The 18,739-nt window shown below is 43.4% G+C and overlaps 1 protein-coding gene across 1 annotated transcript in view; it reads left to right on the plus strand.

The window, feature by feature from the left end:
- Nucleotides 1–18,739, plus strand: part of FMN2 (formin 2) — a 207,608-nt gene that overhangs the window by 36,060 nt on the left and 152,809 nt on the right. Inside the window, exon 4 of the mRNA XM_056853283.1 lies at nucleotides 9,103–9,161. Within this exon, the coding sequence (XP_056709261.1) occupies nucleotides 9,103–9,161 (59 nt within the window). The remainder of the gene's footprint in view (nucleotides 1–9,102; nucleotides 9,162–18,739) is intronic.

Here is an 18,739-nt window from a genome sequence, read left to right on the forward strand (position 1 = left end):
AACATGGTAGACCTTATGCAGGCCTGGGGTAAGGTATGATTGCTGGATGCTATCACCAAAAGGAGCAAGACTGAACTTTTCAATTGGCGGCAATTTACTTGTGTCAATCCAATAAAAACCATCCCCATGTGCACAATCTTAGAGTTCAATTGTGTTACTTTAAACTGATGCCCAGTTATAGTTAATTCTGTTCCAAATTATTTCCGTTGCACATGGCTAGTCCACAGAAAGCAGAGAAGAGGGTACTAGTAAGGAGTTGTGTGTGTGTAAACCCTTTTTGGGGGTTTTCATGGCAAGAGACTAACAGAGGTGGTTTGCCAGTGCCTTCCTCTGCACAGCAACCCTGGTATTCCTTGGTGGTCTCCCATCCAAATACTAACCAAGGCTGACCCTGCTTAGCTTCTGAGATCTGACGAGATCAGGCTAGCCTGGGCCATCCAGGTCAGGGCAATAAGGAGTTACCTAGGTGATATAATGGAGGAGGGCAATGGGTCCAGTTGTAAGCCATTGAGTTAATTTGTTTGGCAGGTATGACTGAGACATGTTGACAGTGGCCAGGAGTTAGGTGGACGGCCCTTGCTGGGCTCTTGATGGAATTCCCAGAGAAGCCTACGTTGTGAGGGAGACTCTGAGTATTCCATTATTGTCCTGCAAAATTTGGGTTATTGTTCATGGCCTGATTGTGAGGAACTTTGGCGGGCCATACAAAATAATCTTGATTAATGTGCCCTTTGAGATGATTAGGTGGTTGGAGCACCTTCCCTATGAGAAAAGGCTGAAGAGTTTGGGACTTTTCAGTTTAGGAAAGAGACAACTAAGTGGGGACACGACAGAGGTTTATAACATTATTCATGGGGTGGAGAGAATCGACAATGATAAATTTTTCTCCCTCTCCCAAAATGCTAGAACTTGAGGCCATCCAATGAAGCTGATGGGCAGTGGATTCAGGATGGACAAATGGAACTACTTCTTTACACAGCAAATGATTAAAATGTGGAATTGGCTGCCAGAGGATTTAATGATGGCCACAGGAGTAGATAGATTTTAAAAAGGGATTAGACAGATTCAAGGAGGACAGGTCTATCAGTGGCTACTAGCTATGGTGACTAAAGGGAACCTGCCCATTCAGAGGTGATCAGCCTCTGAATCCCAATGCCAGGAGGCAACATCAGGAGAAGGTCTTGGCCTCTATGCCCTATTGTTGGACCTCTAGAGGAACTGGTTGTCTAAGACAGGATACTGGACTAGATGGACCATTGGTCTGATCCAGCAGGGCTCCTCCAGCCTGGAAACGCCCCCTTGAAAAATAGCGTTGCTGCGTCAGGTTTTTCCTGTAGTAGCATGTCTGTTTTCAGTGTAGAAAAAAGGCCCATTTTCTTTTCTAACCTTTTAAAGACTTGTGGCAGCCGGGGAACCTGTTTGGAAGCACCACAGCAGCGCCTTAGTTATGTTGTTCATGGGTGCTGCAAGGCTCAGGAATGGTCTGTTTATCCTCTAAAGTCATCTGCCAGAATACACTCCTTGTGGATTGCTTTGTCCTGGTACCCCCTTCAGGTTTCAGTTTGTGGAAGCTTTTCCTTGAAATAAAAGTCCAAATTTGGAGGGATTTTCCCCCCAGAAGAATGCTGTTTCACAGTAAATCTTTAATACATTGGATTTGTGCTGAAATTACTGCTCTTTTTTGTTTATCCACATAGTTATTGGCAAGTTTGGAGATGTGATATAGATGTCTCAACTTGCTTTTTCAACCAATTAGTTTGTGTATCTTAGATGCTCTTTGGAGCTGAGTGGTGGCCTCATAGTTTTGGAGGGGTTTCTCACAAATTGTTCTATTGTGTTATTTTGAATGATCTTCCTGGTTGTGGTGGTTTAGTGTTTCTTTCCCCCATTAATTCTGATTCAGTAGATTTAATGCTATTAAAGAATATACAGTATTCATAAACTATAAGCACTGTCTTTGATTTTCAGATAATAGTTAACAACAAGTGGGGGCCCACGAAACTCCAGGGGGGGGAATACCATCTCTCCCACCATTCTGGCTCCAGGCTCCCTCGCCCCCATCCCTGCTCTCTCACCGAATCACCCAGAGCCAGAGAGAGAAGCCATCAAAAATTGTGCAGGAGGGAATCCCACCTTCCCATCCCCCCCACCTCACCTTCCAGCCCAGGTGTAGCCATAGATGTAGCCAATGGCTCTTGGGCTCTACCGCCCCAGAGGCATAGTGGCTGCATATCCCACACCTGGCTGGGCTGGCGGGAATCAAAGGCAGCCCTGAATAGTAGGTGCATTCTCTGTGCATGCTCAGAGAATGCTTTTTTTAAAAAATCAAGGGGATTTAAACCTCCTGGGTATTTCCCCCAATTTTCAGATTTTTCTGCAGACCCATTTCTCCAGCCTGTCAAGATCATCCTGTATCCTGGCTCTGTCTTGTACTGTATTTGCCACCCCTCCCAATTTAGTATCATCTGCAAATTTAATAAGCATCCCCTCTATTCCTTCATCTAAATAATTTATAAAGATGTTGAACAACACAGGGCTCAGGACAGATCCCGGAGGAACTCCACTAGTCACTTCTCTCCAAGTGGATGAGGAACCATTAACAAGCGCTCTTTGGGTGTGATCTGTCAACCAGTTACAGATCCACCTAACAGTAATAGGATCTAAACCACATTTTTCCAATTTGTCAAGTAGAATACTACATGGAACCTTATCAAAAGCCTTACTGAAATCAAGATAAACTATGTCTACAGCATTCCCCTGATCCAGCAAGGTAGTAACTTTCTCAAAAAAGAGATAAGATTAGTCTAACATGACTTGTTCTTGAGAAACCCGTGATGGCTCTTACTGATCAGAGCCATCGTTTCTAAATGCTCAAGGACTGACTGTTTGATGATTTGTTCGAAAACTTTTCCCAGTATAGATGTCAATCTGATGGGTTTTGAGCCTCAGTTGTACAGTTCATGTGAATACACTTTTTAGTATGAGTTTAATCATTCATTGTTGGCTTTTATGGTGCATAGAAATATACATAAATAAATTACTGTTCAAAATGAGTAACTGTGATCATATTTTACATGCATGCTAAAAGAAGATGGACAAGGTAAGTAATGAAGCGTATGATGCAGTTTTCAATGCATTTTCTTAAATTGTATGCAAATAAGAATTGTACATTAGTGTCAGTCAGTGGCATATATTTAATGATCCATGAACCTCATGGAGTGGGACTTTCCTGCTTCATCCCACTGAAAACTCTGAAATTTCTCTCTGGGGAGTTGCATAGAGGGTAAGACTGTGGGGGACTGCAATGGGAGGGGGAAATTTGCAACAACTTCTTCCACTATCTTGACTGGTTGGATGCATGCTAATGTTTTATCCCAGTCAGTAGTATTAATCCTGGAAAACTAGTTGTTCAAATTATGACATCAGATAATAGAAAATGGCTTCAACTGGTTTGATTCATTCAGAATTATTTAAATTAACTAAATGGCTGATTTAACTCAATAAGCGGACACTTTTGAGGGCAGACTGCACTAGGCACCCCCCTGGTCTGCCTTTTGGACATATGCACCCTGGAAGCAAACTCAGCCGGAGCTTCTGCTGGCTTTGGTTATCACTGCCTATACAGCCTTATGTGCAGAGAGGTGACAAGCTCCATCCCTCTTCCCTGATGTGCCACAAGGCTCCTACCACGTTCAAAAGATGTTCAGCAACAAGGGCGCTCCTTCACAGTGTATCCAGCCACAAGGTATGTGATGGCCTGTTCCAGACACCCCCTCATTTCACCAGATGTCTCAGGGTGCTTGCCAAGTAGCCCTACCTGTCCTGAGCAACCCGCTGTATTCCTAGGTTGGCAACCTCTAGGTACTAGCTGGAGATCTCGTGCTATTACAACTGATCTACAGCTAGGGTTGCCAGGTGCCCGGTGGTGGCGGGCAAACCCCCGGCAATTTGCCCCTCTGCTCACCTACCACCTGAGGGTTTGGGCGGCAATCGTGCACACACGCGCACACCGCGCGCACGGCACTTCTGGTTTACCGCTCAAACTAAGAGGAAAAGGCCCCTTGTGAGGCAGCACTTCTGGTTGTAAACCGGAAGTGACACGCACGTGCAAACCCAACCACAGCCCCATAGCCTCCTGCCGGAGGAGAGAGGGAACTTGGCAGTCCTATCTCCAGCCGATAGAGATCAGTTCACCTGGAGAAAATGGCCACTTAGGCAATTGGACACTAAGGCATTGAGGCCCCTCCCCTCCCCAAACCCTGCCCTCCTCAGGCTCTGCCCCAAAAACCTCCCACCGGTGGTGAAGAGGGACCTAGCAACCCTATGTATTCCTACCAAACTAGTTGCAGCCTAACTAGTGTTACAACCAGGCCTATTTAATGGGATAAAATCCCTGCCACAGAGACATCTTGGAACAGGCAAAAAAGGGGGTTGAACCCGGCTTGGTCCTAAATATAGTGACCAGCTAATCCTGCTCTGCTCATAGAGAGGGTGGATGGGTCAGCCATAGGGAAAATGCTGCAGATGAAAGGGTACAACTGAATAAAGCCGCCTGCCACCCACTCCTGATTGGCTGACCAGATTTGCAGACAGCAAATCACATCTCAAGCCTCATCGTAATCTGCGGTGAATGTTTCTTTTCTTGACAGAAAATAGGTTAGATATTATGAACTTCCCCTATACTTCTCTTTGCCCACAGTTCCCTTTGACCCTCAAAAACCCTCTGCTGAGGGCTGATGTCTCATCGTAAATAAAATGCAGTTGAGCATGTGGGGCTGCAGTAAGCAGGAGGAACAGCATGAAATTGGCCACCTCCGTCTTGTGCAAGTGGAAGGTTTAAAGCACTGGTTCCCAACCGGGGGTCCGTGGACCCCCAGGGGTCCACGAGAACTAAATTAAGGTCCGCGAAACAAAGTTATAAACCCATAATAAATTAATATTTTCAATTAAAAGTTCTCTATTATAAATATATATATTCAAATATTATTCTAAGTTTAATGTTTAACTAACAGTTATGATTAAAGTTTATTTTCAAATTCTTGGAATTTTTATTTTGAACCTTGGGGTCCCTGCACCGAACAAAAAAGTCCTAGTGGTCCCTGGTCAAAAAAAGGTTGGGAACCACTGGTTTAAAGGATGCAGCCAATATTATCTTCAAACCCTCTTGCCACGTTGTATGACTCATTTTGCAAGGTGTGTGCGCAGAGTGGATGCAAGGATGCATTTGCTTTTCACCTCCTAGGTTGCTCCAGAACTATCGCAGGGTCTTCATTTCAGTAGGGGCAACTGGGTTTCAAATCACTGAGCATCCTGAAATCATACATGAAAGCATTAGAAAAGAGAGGGTTTTGATGCTCAAGTGTAGACAGTGTGTGTGTGGCCTTTTCTGTGTCCTCCAGTTATTGACTAAGCAGTTATAATGCAGGTGACAAAGAGAGTCTGGGGACACAAGGGTCTCCTTCACCTTCAGCACACTTGGAGGGAAAGAAATGCAGTGGTCAGGATTCAGAAGGGCACGCAAAGAGAGATGGAAGTACAGATGGTAAGAAGTGGGAACTGAAATGGAAGATTGTCCTGGAGGCCAGAAGACAAGGCTGGCTGATTACATGACTTCAATCTGACAAACGGAGGCAGCTGCTTGTTTCTTGAAGATAACATGCTTGGAAGTTTGGGATGGTCATGAAGGAAACTGAGAAGAACAGAAGGCAAAGAAGCAGGAATGGGATTCATATAGGCAGAGGCGGATCTACTGTGAAACTAATGAAGCTTAAGCTTCAGGAACCCTAATCCTGGAGGGGGCCCCTGAAGCAACTTTTTTTTTTTAAATGAGTGAATTTCTCAACAAAATCAATGGAGTTTTTTTTAGTGATAGAATCATAAGCCAACGGGTTATGGCCTCAAGATGTCCCTGTAATTGGTCAAATTTCAAAATTTTCTCACCCGAACCACCGGCTGTAAGGGCTCTCTGAGCTCACCAGAATCTATTCATAGCCTGCATTTTGGCAGCTGGATCCTCGAATCCTTCGCTGGTGCGGGGCTTAATAGTTCTATTGTTTTATTTCATCACTGTATGGCCCATTTTCAAGGACTCCACCCCACCACCCTGTTCTCCGCCATTTGGGCCTCAAGGTCCTTGCAAGGGCAGCAAGGCACTTTGGACCTTTTTGGATGTTGCCCTATTGTTGCTGGTTGCAAAGGGGCCCCCATAACAGTTCAAGCTTCAGGGCCCGCAAAATGTAGGTCTGCCACTGCATATAGGGCCAAAGGAAAGGCTGTTAGTGATTTCTCCAGTCATCCAAATTTCATTTGACTTTTTAGAGGACTAGAAGTTCGAAAGGAAAAGGAACAAACTAGAGGGGGCTCCCAAGTAATTGTGACTGTCTTAAGAAAAAGGCTTTCTGCAGCTTCAAAGCAAATACTGTAACGTGGACTAATCATTTAGTGTTGAAGACCAAAAACCAATGTCCTGTTCTCCCCAGTCCTGTTCTCCCCACTGCCTAGATTTGAACTAAGGACCATAAAAAGGAGCAACTCTTCTTTTGCAGTTTACAGGAACAGTAATGGCAGATGATTTCCACTCTTATCTTGAAGATGCCACACTCTCAACATCACTTCCCCTGTCTGTGGAACTGTTGGTGGACGAAGTGTGGACTTCAGGGCAGTTGCACTGAGCAACTTGGATTGTTTCCAAATTTGTTCTTTTTAAGGTGCCACAAGATTGTATGCTCAAAGATTGGCTACCACTGAGCAGAAAACTAATCTCTGGCTGTTGGAAGTGAAGAGAAAATGCTGCCTAGATTTCCATGTGCTCCCATTTGCCCCCAAAGTTCTGAAAAACCCCATTAAGAACACTACTCTTAAGCATAAAAGACAAATGCAGTTATAGCAGAGCAATTGAAAAAATGCCGATTAGAGTTCAGTTCACCTGAAGAAAATGGCTGCTTTGCCAATAGGACTCTATGGCATTGAAATCCCTCCCCTCCCCAAACCTGACCCTCCTCAGGCTCTGCCCCAGAAACCTCCCACTGGTGGTGACGAGGCACATGGCAACCCTAGGTTCAGCTCACCTGACCAATTTGTTTAACAATACCTCCCCTCACTTTTGATACACATAAACCAGGGGGCTTGCTTGTCATTATTTCACTACTGGGACAAATAGCAGGTGGGGGAAAGAATTTATCTTGGGGTGTAGTGAATTTTATATAAAAGTTCCAGAATTAGCAGAGATATAATATGATCTTTCCTCATCCCTGATCTCTTGCATCTCCTATGGTATACTGTACGTACTGACACTTGGAGCGGTTGAATCCTTGGCCCCTGCCTCTGTTCTCCCTCCATCTGACTTGGACTAAGTCTGTACACTTATTCATTATGCTTACATGGCTGCCCTTTTCAACTGATAAACAAGGCAGCTACCAAATGGGTAAGAGCCCCGTGGTGCAGAGTGGTAAGCTGCTGTGCTGTATCCCAAGCTCTGCTCACAACCTGAGTTCGATCCTGACGGAAGTTGGTTTCAGGTAGCCGGCTCAAGGTCGACTCAGCCTTCCGTCCTTCCGAGGTCGGTCAAATGAGTACCCAGCTTGCTGGGGGTAAAGGGAAGATGACTGGGGAAGGCACTGGCAAACCATCCCGTAAACAAAGTCTGCCTAGGAAACGTCGAGATGTGACGTCACCCCATGGGTCAGGAATGACCCGGTGCTTGCACCTTTACCTTTACTTACCAAATAGGTAATGGAAAATGTTCTTTTTGCCCCTCCTCTGTAGAGTGACAGCCTTAAAGAGATTTCTAACCATTCCTGAAATGATCTTCTTTCATGGTGAATATTTTTGAGAGTGCTCCCCCCTGTGGTGAAACAGAGGTACTACCAAAAAGCCCATGTGCCCACTTTTCACTCTAGTACACATCGCTGGGGTGCAGCACAAGTCTTGCTGATTGGATGCACACCAGGGTTGTAATCTAACACAGCCATATGCGTGCAAACGGGTAGGCTGGAATGGATGCATGGCTCGCGGCTTTTGGAGCTTTTGCTGCAGCCACGTTTCCATTGCACATGTAGCTTTGCCTCTGCAGCAGTATAAGCAGCTGCAGGGAAAACTGTGCATAATCTATAGTATCACCTGTACTTTCTAGCCATAGATTGAAAATGCACATTAACGAGAAGGTACAGCTGCTGACATATATGCAAGAGCAAGAAAAAAAATTGTTCTGTTGTTCAGGTTTGCCGACTCTTACAACTCTTTATTAGGATGATCAGATGGGCTGTTGCATGTGAGCTGGCTATTTATATTCTTGTATCTTCTGTATCAGTCTATGTAACAGTGTCCCCAGAGAAAGAGGTACTGATTATATCCTGACGTGATGACTGGACAAACCCTTAAAGTGCTAAGTCCATTTGAGGAAGTGTGTTGGGTAGCATGGAGACACAGAAAGTGCGTGTACAAAGCTGCTTAATATTGAATCAGACATTTGGTCTGCCTAGCTCTCTGTATGTACTGCTACTAGAAACTCTCCCAAGATAACTGGCAGGAAGTTTTTCCCAGCCCTGCTTCCTGGTACTGTTTAAAAAAGGGGAGGTTTGAATTGATAATCTTATCTTTTGCCCATAAAATATGTGCTCTTCTACCATAACATGGTCCCTACTCACTGAGGGCTATTTGAAAGCTTTTCTTTTTCTCTACACAGCACCTCTAACCAAACAGAGTCATTTCGGCTATTAGCCTTGTGTTTTGAGCTCTGAACGACCACACATCTGCCATCCCAACAGGGCTGCAAAATGGTATGATAATGCTTGGTTCCCTGAATGAAGGTGGAAGCTTCAACTGTCAAACCTTCCATAGAGCATTATCATGCAGGAAATATTAAAACAGGCCACTGTGTGTTAGAGATGTGACATGATTTTGCCAGAGGCCGGCAGATTCAGACTCCCTTCAGGCCCATTTAAAACAGAAATCTAAAAATTTGGCTGATACAAATATGCACATTTTATTTGGAAGCAGGGTTGGATAATGTCTGTGATTTGACATAGTTGTCAAGCTCTTTATTTCAAGAAGCTTAGCTTCTTCAGTTTTTTATATATATTATTTATTTATTTTCTAATCCAGAATTGGAAGATGCTACAGCGGAAACCAAGACAGAATACACGGAGGATATTCAGGTACAGGTAAGGTCTACGAATACCTACTATTCAGCAGTACTATAGTGATCTCATCCCATTACTTGCATTCTTCTGGAGAGGCTGGCAGATTGGGAGCGGAAGGGACCATGCTGTGGTGGTTCTATTCTTACTTGGCTGACTGATTCCCAAAGATTGGGGCGGGGGGCTGCTACTTGTCCCTTTGGCATTTATGCTATTAGGGATCCCGTGTGTGTGTGTAAAGTGCCGTCAAGTCGCAGCCGACTTATGGTGACCCCTTTTGGGGGTTTTCATGGCAAGAGACTAACAGAGGTGGTTTGCCAGTGCCTTCCTCTGCACAGCAACCCCGGTATTCCTTGGTGGTCTCCCATCCAAATACTAACCAGGGCTGACCCTGCTTAGCTTCTGAGATCTGACAAGATCAGGCTAGCCTGGGCCATCTATTTATCATTTACATGAAACCACTAGGAGAGAATGGCCATGGATTTGAAACTCGGGACCACCATATGCAGATCACACCCTGCTGTCTTTCTCCTTATCAGTAGAGTAGGGTGGGTGGGTCTGAACAGGTGCCTGGAAAAGGTAATGGGATGAGTGAGGGCCAATAAAGTGAAGATCAATTGAGACAAGACTGAAGGACAGTTGGTCGATGGCAAAGCTGCTCAAGGACTGTGGATTCAGCCTGTTGTGGAGGAGACTGCACTCTCCCCGAGGGAGCAGGTGCATAGCTTGGGAGTGCTGCTGGGTCCTGGTGTTACCCAAGTTGGTATACTTATCAGATCAATAACATGGAAAATTATTTGCTACACAGGTAGAGTCACTTGTGTTACTGGAGCAGTTATTTTGGGACCAAACAGTCTAGGGTTTACCTGGGTCCCAGCACTCCAGTTAATTGGTGAGAGAGAGTCAGAAATGAAGCCAGCTATGAAGTTGGGGATCCAAAGCAAGAGATGAAGATCTATGAACCAAGAAGGATGAAGTAATAAGCCAGCTGTAAAAGTTGGGGAAGGAGGCTCAGGTACAGAATCAACTACAAAGTGCCCTTACTACAGCTAAAAGACTTATATTACAACAATAGAAAAATAAAAGCCCACCTTTGGTAAATCAATGGATTGAGGACCTTAGAACTCTATCAGTATTTGAATGCATGGCATATAGACCGCAATTGCTCATGGACTTGTTTTTAGATATTTGGAAACCATATATAGAAACCTATGTCTAGATTTGCTACCACTGTTATTATATTTTTGTCTTTATTTTATGTATATTCTTAAGTTTTTTTTCTATTTTTTTTTTAATAAAAAGAGGGCTGGAATTACAAAGTTGGAGGGGCTTGAGATGCCCTGTTATGGGTTTGGAAGGACAAGGTACAAAGGGGTGTACATCTAGATGGACAGTGGGATGATATAGGTGGAGCAACTGAATTACCAGAACAGCGGCTTAATGACATTTCCCTTGGTTTAGGATTGAATTACCAGGGTAGACTGTATAGTGAGGATGGTTCCATAGCCTCAGGTTATTACCTAGCAACGCTGAGTCAGTTACTCCTGGGGGTGAGGGGGCTTGTGGAGGCTGAGGACTTGGGTTGCCAGGTCCCTCTTTGCCGCCAGTGGGAGGTTTATGGTGTGGAGCTTGAGAAGGGCAGGTTTTGGGGAAGGGAGAGACTTCAATGCCATAGAGTCCAATTGCCAAAGGGGCCATTTTCTCCAGGTGAACTGATCTCTGTCGGCTGGAGATCAGTTGTAATAGCAGGAGATCTCCAGCTAGTACCTGGAGGTGGGCAACCCTACTGAAGACACAAAGGTCTGTAATCAATGTGCTGTGGAATGGAGCATTCTAGCAAGTGGGCTACTCCCGTGTGAGAGCTTCCAGGAGAAATTCCTTCCAGTTCCGGGCCCCCCACCTTGATATTGTACTTGATTATTTTATCCAGTCCTCTGGGGGCTAAGTCAGAAGGTCTCTTGGGGTGGGCAAATACAGGGTCTCAGGAAGTAGGGGCTTACTTGCGACAGCAGTTGCAGACTTAGGTTTCCTTGTGGCACAGAGCTCCTTTTACCATTTTCAGCTGATACAACAGCTTCAGCCCTTCCTTGAAGAACGTGATTTGGCCACAGCGATCCACACTCACATCACATCCAGGTTAGATTACTGTAATGTGATTTACATGTGACTGCCTTTGAAAACGGTTAGGGAACTTCACTTGGCCCAACATGTGGTAGCCATGTTGTTGGGAGGGGTTGGATACTGGGATCATATCACCCCTGTGCTGAAATAGCTGCACTGGCTGCCCATATGTTTATGGGCACACTTCAAAGTGCTGGTTCTTACCTTTAAAGCCCTAAATATCTTGGGGCCAGAGTACTTGAAGAACTCTTTCCATACGTATTGTTCTTCAAATCTCTTCTGAATTCCTGTTTTCTGTGTCCCCACCTTCAGATGTGAGGTGGGTGGTGACCAAACGTAGGGATTTTTCAGTGGCGGTGGCTTGCCTTGGGAACGCTCACCACCATGGCACTGTCCTGGCACCTGCCTTACTTTTAGGTGCCCAGGTAAAACATTCCTTTTAACCTAGGTTTTTAACTAAGGGGCTTTATCTCTTAAATCTGTACAGTAAGCATTTTGTCTGCATTATTTTAAGCCGCTTGACGTGTATTTTATGCTTTGTTAATGCTCTGGCTTTTTTAATGGTGTTGGCTTATATTTTAGTGGCTTGTTTGATGTCTTGTGTTTTTAAAGGATGTATGTTATTGTTTTAGTTGTAAGCTGCCTTGAGTTATTTTTTGAGCCACATAAGTTGGAGGAAGTCTCCTTAGCCTGGAAGAAATTTTCAGTCTTTACTCAGTGGAGTCATAGGATAGGGGTAGGATCCAAAGCAGTGTTTTTTATGTCATAAGATCAGTGAGAGTGGAGAGTAAAGTTTAAGCTTGATGCTGTGTGGGTGGAAATCTGTTTTCCACAAGGATTACAGGTGCTGTTGAGCTTATATTCAATGTACTCAGCAATACCAGCTGCAGTATCTCATAATGTCTACTTTCAACTAAAAGCATGAGTTTTGTAGACCAAAACTGCCATTTTAGATCTCAGGAGAAAGTTCATTTGAATTAATGCTCTTGCACAGAAAAAATATCATTGAACATACAAAATCAGTATATAGGGAGAACACAAGGCTAGAATCTTTCTCCTTTACATGGTTTTCTATGTGAAAGGAACACTTTATATGGAAGAGGATTTGACCACTTGAGCCCCCACATTATATAAGATAGTGAAAGTATCTTTCAAGGTGAATCTCCTTTTTGGGTATGTACAGAAGAACTCTGTATCTCATATTCTTTGATTCCATCTGTTTTGTTTCCATTTCTGGATCATTCTGTCACATTCATACTCTTTCCTTGTTAAAATCTGGAGTTCTAAGGCTTTTCTTTTCCCGAACAAAGGTAGGGAGCCCCCATTTCAGTCAAGATTAATTTCTTGAGAATATTACTCAGCCATGTACGGTATTGTGGCTTAGACTCTCACCCACATGTGTTCTCTTTATGCAAATGATGCAAAATGTGATAGTTGCTATATGTCATATGCGCTTAGGCCTAATTCACAAATGCCCTGTATGTGTGGTAGATTTTTGAAGAGTTTCTCATCCAAATTTAAGTAACATTTTTCCATCTGGTTGTTGCTGTGGTCCAGTCTCAGATACTTTGCCATAATGATCAAGTTCTTAAATATCTCGATAACAGATAGGAACCGCCTTCAGAATCCAAACACTTGTCATCAAGAAAAACTTATGAACCTCCCATGCCATAGTTTCCAAATGCGTATTTGACTCTCAGTTGAAATTATGGGCTCTGGTGGAACACAATGTACCCCTTCTGAATTTGGCTGTTCTTGGACACTGAAGACAGATTTATTCTGTAAGATCTATTGATGTGTTTTCCAAGAATATGAAAAGAAATATGTTGACTTCAGATAGCTGTGTGCACAAGAGATTTTGGAACATGTTAAAAAAAAACCTTTTAATAGATCTCGTTTTGGCTGTTATACTACTCCACATCCAGGCATGGCAAAGATGCACTGATTTCAACAGAACATGTAAGTTGCTTTCAAAATGCACTGCTATACTTCCACTGAAAGTACACCATAATATTTCTTTGTCTAGAAAACTACTGCAGTTAGGGTTGCCAACCTCCAGGTACTAGCTGGAGATCTCCTGCTATTACAACTGATCTCCTATTGATAGAAATCAGTTCACCTGGAGAAAATGGCCACTTTGGCTATTGGACTCTAGGGCATCAAAGTCCCTCCCCTCCCCAAACCCCACCCACCTCAGGCTCCGCCCCAAAAACCTCCCGCCGGTGGCGAAGAGAGACCTGGCAACCCTATGTGAAGTGCAGAGGAAGTGCACTAGCAGAGTAAAAAGCTGTGTTTGTGCCAGATTTGCAGTTTAACAGCATGTTATTGGGTGATGTCTGTGAGTGCAGCCTGACACTCTTCTCAGCTTTTCCCTATTGCTCTCACCCTGTGCCCAACTTTGGTTTTAGGAGATATTTACCTTTTGACATACCTAGAAGGTTATAAGTCGGTATGAGACAGGTGATTCACCCTGTCTTCCCAAGCACTTGAAACTTCTTTCTTGGTACCCCAGATTTTCAAATGAAACTTTCAAGCCCAGACTTAGTTACAGGGAAAACCATGAAGACTTGTGGCTGCTGATGAGCAAGCCCCTTGGGCTCAAGTCCGAAAAATCATGGCTATTAATGAGCAGCAGTGGAAAACTTTTATTTTGCATAGTGTATTAAAACTTAAGTAGACCAGCCAACCAATCAACCCACTTAAACAAATGTTGCAGCAAAACATTTGGCAGAGGTCAGGCTGCATTAAAAGGGAATGATCTGTCGAGTCCCCACTAGATGGCAGTTGCAGATTCCTGAATGAGTTTTGTGATTCAAACTTGTAGGGCTTTCCCCCCTGTAAAACTTGATGATATTTCTCAAGGAGCATAAATATTTATCTGAGTCAGACATTGGTGCCTGGCAGAATTAGTGTTGTTCTGTCACAGCTAAGCCTGCATGATTAGTAACTTCTCCTGAAGTCTTTCTAAGCTTGGACAATACCCATCATGTGTGTAGTTTGTGGACTATTGAAAGAAGGTGCCCAACTGTCTCCCAGAATATTATCCAGCTTGAAAACTGTGTGGAAAGCCTGTATGTCTGCACACGGGGAAACAGTTAAATGATTTGTGATGGTCCACATGGCATCATGCATGGGTCGTAGCTTTTGTTTGTTATGCTAAAGTAGAACCCCTGTTATATACTGCAATAATTTGCAAGATTGCGCAGTCATGGCTAGAACGATATAGCACATGCATGCTTAGCACTTATGTGTTGGTGGAGCAAGATTTGCAGTCAAACTGAAAAGTGAAAACTGGGGCATCTTTTATTTTGACTGATCTGCATGCTTCTGCTGCGGTGGACAACAGGCTGTGAATTACCGTATAGACCTTTCTGTATTCAGCTTCACATAGTATCAGTAGGGTTGCCAGGTCCCTCTTTGCCACCAATGGGAGGTTTTGGGGGCGGAGCCTGAGGAGGGTGGGGTTTGGGGAAGGGAGGGACTTCAATGCCATAGAATCCAATTGCCAAAGAGGCCATTTTCTCCAGGTGAAGTGATCTCTATCAGCTGGAGATCAGTCGTAATAGCAGGAGATAAGTAAAAATAAGAAAATAAGAAAATCCCTGCTGGATCAGAGCAAGGCCCCTCAAGTCCAGCAGTCTGTTCACACAGTGGCCAACCAGGCGGTCCTCTAGGAAGCCCCCAAACAAGACGACTGCAGCAGCACCATCCTGTCTGTGTTCCACAGCACCCAATATATTTGGCATGCTCCTCTGATCCTGGGGAGAGTTACTCCAGTCTAAGCACATTCATTTCAATGGGCTTAGACTGAAATAACTCTGCACAGGATTATTGTTGTGACTGGTGTTTATTCAAATTTCTCTTAGGCTTCCCATATTAATAAACATTTTAATGGGGGGTCCTGTTTTTAAAAAACAGAATTTTAATAAGTGTATAAGCTCATCCCCCTACGCACACATCTTTATTTTGGAAATTCAGTTCATAAATAAGTTTTTAAGTAATTATTCTAAGACTTCACTGTTCTGGAAAAAAAATCACACAGTTTTGTTTGAAGACATTTCCTTCTGCATTAGCTGTATTAAACTTAGCACTAAATAACATCTTTGTTCTTATCAGCATATGATAAATATTTAATAACAGAGGGACTGTATGTAACAGGACCTTTAAAATTTTCATGTGGGGAAAAAACATGCATTGTCTTAAATGGTAAAAGAAGCCATCAGTATGATTGGCTTTTCAAAACATAAGAAACTTAGACAGTTTGATAAGTAGATATTGAATAATATTTCTGTTAAACTTTACAAGTTCTTGAAGGTTCCTAGAAATTTTGATATTTGTAAAGGTGACCTAAGAGATCAATGTCAAATTTTAACCAGACAAAAGAGACCGTCTTCAATTAGAAATGCCATCTCTTATGTGCCTTATTATTTAATAATAATTTCTTTTATGATAGAATTGGTTCGTATGGGTATTATAAAATTAAAGGATGTGGTCAATCTAATGTTTTCCTCTTTGGCTGAACTCAGAGGGAAAAAATTCCATCTTTCCGCAAGCAAGATTTTTAGATAGTGTAAACTCAATTAATCTTTTTAGGGACATTCTAGAAGTTATCTCAAAAGCAGGCCAATTTGTACGTAGAAGGTCATTGTCTTGTTTTTCTTGAAGCAATCCTTTCATCTCCTCAATGGGTGGATAGATGTAGAAGAATTACAAGAGGCAAAATGTTCTCTGGGAAAATAAAGACTTGGAAAAGATTTGGGGTAAAAGTAAACTTTTCCAACCTATAACCAAAGCAAATAAATAAATTTCCCCCAAACAAATCCTACTAAAGCTCCTTTTGGCATGTTTTAGGACATTTAGCTCAAGTTTATATGTGATCAAATTGCAGTGGTGTTTTTTCAGCCCCTGCCTTTTTATTATCCAAATGTGTCAAAATAAATAGTCCCCTTACAGTTGCGGAAAATAATTCACTTCAGTTGGAATCTCTTATTCACAGTTGACTGTGATCCTCCCTCCAGGGCCAGCATTAGGGGGGCGAGGGGGCAGGTGCCCCAGGTGGTGGGCAGGGAGGGGGTGGCGCAGGAGGTGGGGGAGGCTCAATTGCCTGGAAGAGGTGGTTCATTCTGCAGCGCATGCACCCCATTCCCCAGATTAGGCTGCTGCTATTAGGTGGGAGAAGGGAGAGGGAGATCCTAGGCCTCCGAGAGAAATTGCAGCCCTTGGTAAGGCAAAAGCTGGGGCTGTTAGTCGGGTGAGACTATGGTGAGTAAAGAGGAAGGGGAGCCAAAGGTTCCTGAGGAGATGTTCAAATATGTCAAGTTCTATGCAGTGGGAAACATAGACCTCCCCCATGTAACCTTCCTTGGCCTTGCTAATCTCCCTCCTTCCCCCAGCCAAGGCACCCTCTGCTCTTCCACCTGCAGGACCTTCCAATTCCTTGTCTTCCCACCTCCCCTTTCAAATACCGCACATTGACAGTGGCTGTGGTAGGCTTTGGGCATTCAAGACTTCTGGGGGGGGGGTTAGGGTGCATTCAAACACTCACAGGGGGAGAAGAGTTTTGGGGGCGGATGACAATGGCTTAGAATGCCTGATTCACCCCTCTTTTCTGCCCCTCTGCCTTGTGCTCTGCTGAGGGGCTGCAAGTCATAGAACAGCCTGGAGTTGAATGGGGCAGAGGGGGAAAGGACAGGCTCTTCTCCCTGCCCCCGCCCACCGCTTTAAAACTGGGAGCTGTGTTATGCTTGGCTTTTCCAAAGGCCACAAGTAGACCTACCCCCTCATTTGATAGGCATGACCTTCCCTAAAGAGCCTGATTTTACACCTTAGGAAAGGGAGGGAACAAGAACGGGGGTCCTGTTCACGTGCGTTATGTGCCATCAAGTCACTTCTGGCTTATGAATCAATGACCTCCAAAACAATCTCTTGTTAATAGCCTTGCTCAGGTCATGCAAACTGAGGGCCGTGGCTTCCTTTATTGAGTCATTCCATCTTATGGTGGGTTTTCCTCTTTCCTACTGTCTTCAACATTAGTATTATTGTCTTTTCCATTGATTAAAGTACAGTAGCTTAAGTTTCGTCATTTTAGCTTCTAGCAGTATAATTCATGCCATCATATTCCCTGTTACTATGTATGGGTATGAAAGCTGGACAATGAAGAAAGCTGATAGGAAGAAAGTAGATACCTTTGAAATGTGGTGTTGGAGGAGAGTGTTACGGATACCGTGGACTGCCAACAAAAAAATCAGTGGGCTATAGATTAAATCAAGCCTGAACTGACCCTAGAAGCTAAAATGAATAAACTGAGGCTATCATATTTTAGTCACATTATGAGAAGACAAGAGTCACTGGAAAAGCCCATCATGTTAGGAAAAGCTGAGAGCAGCAGGAAAAGAGGAAGACCCAACAAGAGATGGATTGGCTCTTTAAAGGAAGCCACAGCCCTCAGTTTGAAAGGGCTGAGCAATGCTGTTAAAGATAGGACTTTTTGGAGGACATTGATTCATAGGGTCACCATGAGTCAGAAGCAACTTTATGGCACTTAACACACACAGTATAATTACCAGATATTCTTGGGCTGTACGTTATCAGGCTGTGAAGGAGCATGAGGTGTGTTTGGTGTTTCCCATGTCAAAATTATGTGTGCTGTATTTTGAAAAGTGTCCAGGAAAAAGCTAGGCTGAAAAACTGTCTCCTTGGGTTGGGTTTTTATGTGTGCAGAGGGGTTGAGGGAATATTCAAGCATTAAAAATAGATAAAATAATGTAAAAGTGTAATTATTCATTAACAGTTCATCGATATCAACGTAATTTATTCCGTCATTTAAAGGAGCTGCTGATTATAGACATATATATATAAATTAAAATATGTATATAATATAGGGGGGCATCATTTTGTACTTCTGCCCCACTTCAAAAAAAATGTAGTTCCAGGCTTTGCCTGCTTCTAATAGTGTTATAAGGACTAGACTTCTATTGCATGTCTAACCTTAAAACTATGGAGGATAACATCCTTTAGCCACAATTTGAAGCTTGATTTCAGGTTTGCGCCTGCATAGAAACTTCCTTGGTTTCTCTTTTGGCACTTCATTACTAAATGAAAAGAATGGAAAAAAATCCATTGGGGAAAAGGTGTTTTTTGTGAAGGAACTTTTATCTCTCAAATGCGCCTTTGGATTGTGTGGGCAGTAGGATTCTATTGGCCTTATATATCCCACTCTGCCTTTTATGCAGGCAGGCAAGGGACAACATGAAATGTGGAAAGCCCTTCATTAATGTTCATTGTTTACCATTTTTACATTAATTTAAAGTGTCAGCCTATAAACATCGATGCCTTTGAAAACAGCCTTGTTTGCAAAACAAATTCCTAGGAGTTTGTGGTTTTATAATCATTTTCTGGCTATGATTCCAGAAGAGTAATCATGTTGTTCCACAGTAACAAGATGTGCCGCGGTATCAGAAGCGGTTTCTGCCAAACTAGGA

This window comes from Euleptes europaea, chromosome 7 (genome assembly GCF_029931775.1).
Source record: "Euleptes europaea isolate rEulEur1 chromosome 7, rEulEur1.hap1, whole genome shotgun sequence".
Taxonomy (NCBI): Eukaryota; Metazoa; Chordata; class Lepidosauria; order Squamata; family Sphaerodactylidae; genus Euleptes; species Euleptes europaea.